The sequence below is a fragment of the Austrofundulus limnaeus genome, unplaced genomic scaffold, assembly GCF_001266775.1.
Source record: "Austrofundulus limnaeus strain Quisiro unplaced genomic scaffold, Austrofundulus_limnaeus-1.0 Scaffold638, whole genome shotgun sequence".
Classification (NCBI taxonomy): Eukaryota; Metazoa; Chordata; class Actinopteri; order Cyprinodontiformes; family Rivulidae; genus Austrofundulus; species Austrofundulus limnaeus.
In genome coordinates, this window is record NW_013953040.1 from 219849 (window position 1) to 224702 (window position 4854).

Genomic DNA, 4854 nt, shown 5'->3' on the forward strand with positions numbered 1-4854 from the left:
TCAGACAAGGCTATGCATCATGTGATTACGTCATACGAGTCTACGCAACGCGTGATTATGTCAGACAAGGCTATGCATCATGTGATTACGTCATACGAGTCTACGCAACGCGTGATTATGTCAGACAAGGCTATGCATCATGTGATTACGTCATACGAGGCTACGCAACGCGTGATTACGTCAGACGAGGCTACACAACGCGTGATTACGTAAGATGAGGCTACGCAACGCGTGATTACATCAGACGAGGCGACAAGCTTTGCGGTAGTAAACAGGAAGTGAAACTTGCTAACTAGCAGAGGCTAATCATCTCGGGACAATGGAGCGATTTAACAGCTAATTTAACGTTTCTTTTGCGAATTAAAGAGAGAAATGTTCTCGTCTTTTTTGTCAGTCCACACATACCTGTTGTTGTTGTTCGCAGACATGTTTTCATGCGTTTATGATAACATCCGGGACRAGGCAGGAAAGCGGAAACAGCTGAACATCACGTGAGGTAAATATGAGCTACGTCAGAATTTATTCAGCAAACATGTTTCCATCTCCTGTTTTGCACATTAACTACTTTGCGAATCATCCAAAAACCACCTCAAGTRAGCATAAAAACTTTTTAGCGAATTGCAGATTATTTTTAAAATTTTGCTCTTTCCATCTGACTTTTTTTCACATTTTTAATGCGACACTTCTAAATGTGCATCAAAAAGCCTTGATGGAAACATGTTTAGTGTGCTGGACAAAAGACACACAGGTTGTAACAGGGAGCCCTGTCAAAACCTGACCAATATGGCAGCAGTGTCCAAGCATTCATTGTTCTCATTCAGTTCCCCTCCCCCCGCAGTACTACTGCACACTATAGGTTAACACTGAGCATAAAAACAAAAAAGAAGTGAAGAAAAGCAGGAAACCTTCAACAATCCCAGCCTATTTTCACTGTCAGAAATCTTCAGAGTAAAAAAGAACTGCTGTTATACGTATTAGTGTCAGTGATAATCCAAGGATGAAGTCTCTAGTAAAGACAGATGGGACCAAAGTTTACTTCTGCTAAAGCAATGCTCCAGTTGTTMGAGGAAACAGCAGACAGCTTCATATTTAATGAGGAAAATGGAATTTCTCAGGATTCGTTTAATAAGCTGAAGCTGTTCTGCTTCAAGGATTCAAAAAAAAAACCCCATTAAAACACGACTGAATATTTAGGCGGTGACTGAAGCAAAGAGAAAAGTTCTCTAAACTACGGACTTCTTGTAGCTGCAGGGATTTTTATTTGGTTTGTTTTTCACCTTCATRTTGGTAGAAATGTTGTGTTGATCAAATGATGCAAAACCCACACAGATGTCCTTTAACGTCAGGATGCAATGAGAAAACCAGAAACTAAGTGAATAAATCAGTGAACTGCCAGAGGGGCTGAACCTGAATCACAGAAGAAATAAACTGAATCAGATTTGAATGGATTCCCTCAGAAAGTGATAATACACATCCAGATGATGATGACAGAGTTCAGCCTGCTCAGCTACAACCATGCAGCTGGGACTCAGCATGTTCTGCACCCACATCTCCCTGAGGATGGAGGGAGGGCTGGAAGATTTATGTATTTATGTAGTTTGAAATGTGATATTAATGTGCTTCTAGAAGCATCGTTCAGCTGCTGAGAGCAAAAACAACTCAATTCACTCATGTGYTGAGGAAATAAATAATGAAGACGAGGGGACCAGATCAGAAAATGCCTTTTGGTTTTCTATGAAACAAGCAGAGTGAACTACAGATGACTGAAATGTACTTTTTAGGAATTTATTTTCAATTTTTTATGCTAAAAGTATGACAAGAGAAATAAAATCACTAAAGTCTACGACAAACAGAAAGATACAAAGCTGTTAACAACCAAGCTCCATCATATATTAAACATCTTATTGTTCCATACTTTCCTAACAGAGCACTTCACTGTCAGACTGCAGGTTTACTTGTGGTTCCTGGAGTTTCTAAAAGTAGAATGGGAGGCAGAGCTTTCAGTTATCAAGCTCCTCTCTTGTGGAACCAACTTCCAGTTTCTGTCCRTGAGGCTGACACTCTGTCTACTTTTAAGATTAGACTGAAGACTTTCCTTTTTCAKAAATCCTATAGTTAGACTTAGGTTTCCTGAATTATTCTTCATTTCTGCTGCTATAGACTTAGACTGCTGGAGCACAAACTGAGCACATTTCCTCACTCCAATGTTTCCAGTGTGTACATGTTTCCAGAGCTGTTTTTACAAAGTTACTCAACCAACAACAGCCTTCAACTAGACTGTTACCTTTTTACCATGAAGCTGAAAACAGGAGGAGCATGGCTGAGATAAATAATGGATAATATTTCAAACATTGTGTTGCAACACATCCTAAGCTCAGGCTCAGCTGTTTCTTAGGGACCAAACTACTTTAATAAAAGCAGTGATGAACATGTTGTGGGCACAGATGAAATGGATTTACAGAGTCTAAACACAAAGTAGAGGAGACATTGGTTGTGACGGAATCATGTGGATCTGAGCAGAACTCTGTTGGTGGGAAATCAACTCACCAGATCTGTATTAATGGAAGTGCTTTGGTCATAAGCAGATTCTAGCCTTCACATGTTCTAACAGCGTTAAACATCTTCATTTAGAGCAGAAGTAGTTGAATAAATTCAGAAACCATCAGTTGAAAATCACAAATTAATCAATCAATGAGAAAAACTCGTGTCTAAAAACCAAACAGAAGCTGAAGTTCTTCACACCTTCAGACATGTGACCAAAACAAGAGTCTCTGAGCTGGTCTAACACAGACTCTGATGACCCTCAGGAGGGAGGGAAGGGACACACAGACCCTGATGACCCTCAGGAGTGAGGGAAGGGACACACAGACCCTGATGACCCTCAGGAGGGAGGGAAGGGACACACAGACCCTGATGACCCTCAGGAGGGAGGGAAGACACAGACCCTGATGACCCTCAGCAAGGAGGGAAGGGACACACAGACCCTGATGACCCTCAGGAGGGAGGGAAGGGACACACAGACCCTGATGACCCTCAGGAATGAGGGAAGGGACACACAGACCCTGATGACCCTCAGGAGGGAGGGAAAGGCCTAGATGACATTAAGAAGGGTGGGATACAAAGACCTGGATGACCCTCAGCAGGAAGGAGAGGGAGACAAAAAACTGAAGATCACATGACTCATGATTGACCACCTGCACTTTTTAAAGTCAAACAGGTGAGTGGATGATGCAGTAAATATGGGACTGCACAACATCCTGCAACACCTTGACCAATCAGGGTGTTCTATCACGATCCTGTTTGTTCTTAGCTTCTCTTTTTTACTTCTTTTCTAATCTTTCACAGAAAGAGACAAAACGCCATCATTTCCATTCAGTTCCTGCTGAGTGAAGGTCCTTTAACATCATCAACTCACTGAGGCTGAGCACAGTCCTGCAGGTTACACATCCTGCGGATCGGTTTGGGCTTCCTGTTGGCGTCACAGAATCCCCGGTGGACCATCTTGGTGTCTCCTTTCTTTCGACAGCCATATTTGGTGTACTGAAACCCTGGGCAAGAAGGAAAGAAAAATGTTCTGTCATGCTGCAAATAAGACAAAATATTCACTTTGTTTGGGTTCAAATTGGTAAAATTCCTCAGAGATCAAGTTAAACTGGTTTCAAACCAGTTAGTCCAGAGGCAGTAATGATCAAATTTATTCTGCTTCTTTTGGGTTCTGTTTAATAYTTAATAACAAACAAATAAAACAGACTGATAGAAAGATGGAAACACATGTATCTATTAACGGATTAAAGCCAGAGAAACACAGTGAGTTCAGTTTGAGCTGATGGGTTCATCTTATGTTTCTAGTTTTTGTTTCTGTGTTCCTTCAGTTTCTTTACATGAACTTTTGACAGAATTCTACAGGATCGACTTCTGCTGTTCTTTGGTATTGTAAAAAAAAAAAAGAACAATAACATGTAATACGTCCACAGTGTGTAATGTGAGTGTGTACTGTAAAAGTTGTGTACCTCCGGAGCAGGGCCTGGAACATGGGGACCAGCTCTTCAGGGCCCACTCATAGGTTTCCTCCTGGATCACGTTGTTGTTGTTGACAGGGACTGAATCTTCATGGATGATGTATTTATATGTCAGAGTAGAACGAGTCTCATTGTCTTTGGGTATAATCTAAAAGGAAAACAGTTCAWTTTAAAGTTTTTATAAACAATCAAATCAGTTCCCGACAGGAAGTGGCAACACAAACTGAAGCTGTCCTCTTCTCTCATTCTGTTAATGTTCATATGAAGGATTTAATAATAAAGATTGATGTTCAGATGAAATACTCTGACAGAAAAAGTTCATGTTGTGCTGATTACAAACAAAAACAGTTTTTTCATGTTAATATGAACACATCGGACCACATGTTAGTCCTGTTGCTATAGGCAACTCAGAGTCGGTCACCAAGGTAACACACCAAGGTAACACACAGTCTCTCCTCCCACCTGTCTGACATCAGGTGTTCAGGTTGAATCTGACTGATATTGAAGCAGAATTTAGCTCTAAATCACAACAGTTGTTGTTTCAGGTCTGTGGACACAAACAAGAAATGTAAAGAAGAAGCAGGTTGTGTTGAATCTTCATCAGTCTCCGTCCTGAGCAGCACATGGTGACAGTGGAGAGGAAAAACTCCCCTTTAACAGGAAGAAACATCCAGCAAAACCAGAACCAGAACCAGAACCAGGCTCAGGACCGGCTGGGTTTGGGGACAGGAAAGAGACACAGACAAACACAGAAGAAAAACATTTTATTGATAGAAATAATTACAACAAACATGTAGGGAAGAGAGACTAAAGACAACAGCAGAGTGAAGAAATG

The 4854-nt window shown here is 41.1% G+C and overlaps 1 protein-coding gene across 4 annotated transcripts in view; it reads right to left on the bottom strand.

The window, feature by feature from the left end:
• The window catches only part of adamts3 (ADAM metallopeptidase with thrombospondin type 1 motif, 3), a 92507-nt gene that overhangs the window by 12323 nt on the left and 75330 nt on the right, over positions 1-4854 (bottom strand). For 3 of the 4 annotated variants that reach the window (XM_014027345.1, XM_014027344.1, XM_014027343.1), the window contains 2 exons: positions 4011-4167; positions 3416-3548 (listed from right to left, as the gene is read on the bottom strand). The exons of the other annotated variant lie outside the window; for it this stretch is intronic. In XM_014027345.1, the coding sequence (XP_013882799.1) occupies positions 3416-3548; positions 4011-4167 (290 nt within the window). The remainder of the gene's footprint in view (positions 1-3415; positions 3549-4010; positions 4168-4854) is intronic. 4 annotated transcript variants of the gene reach the window in all.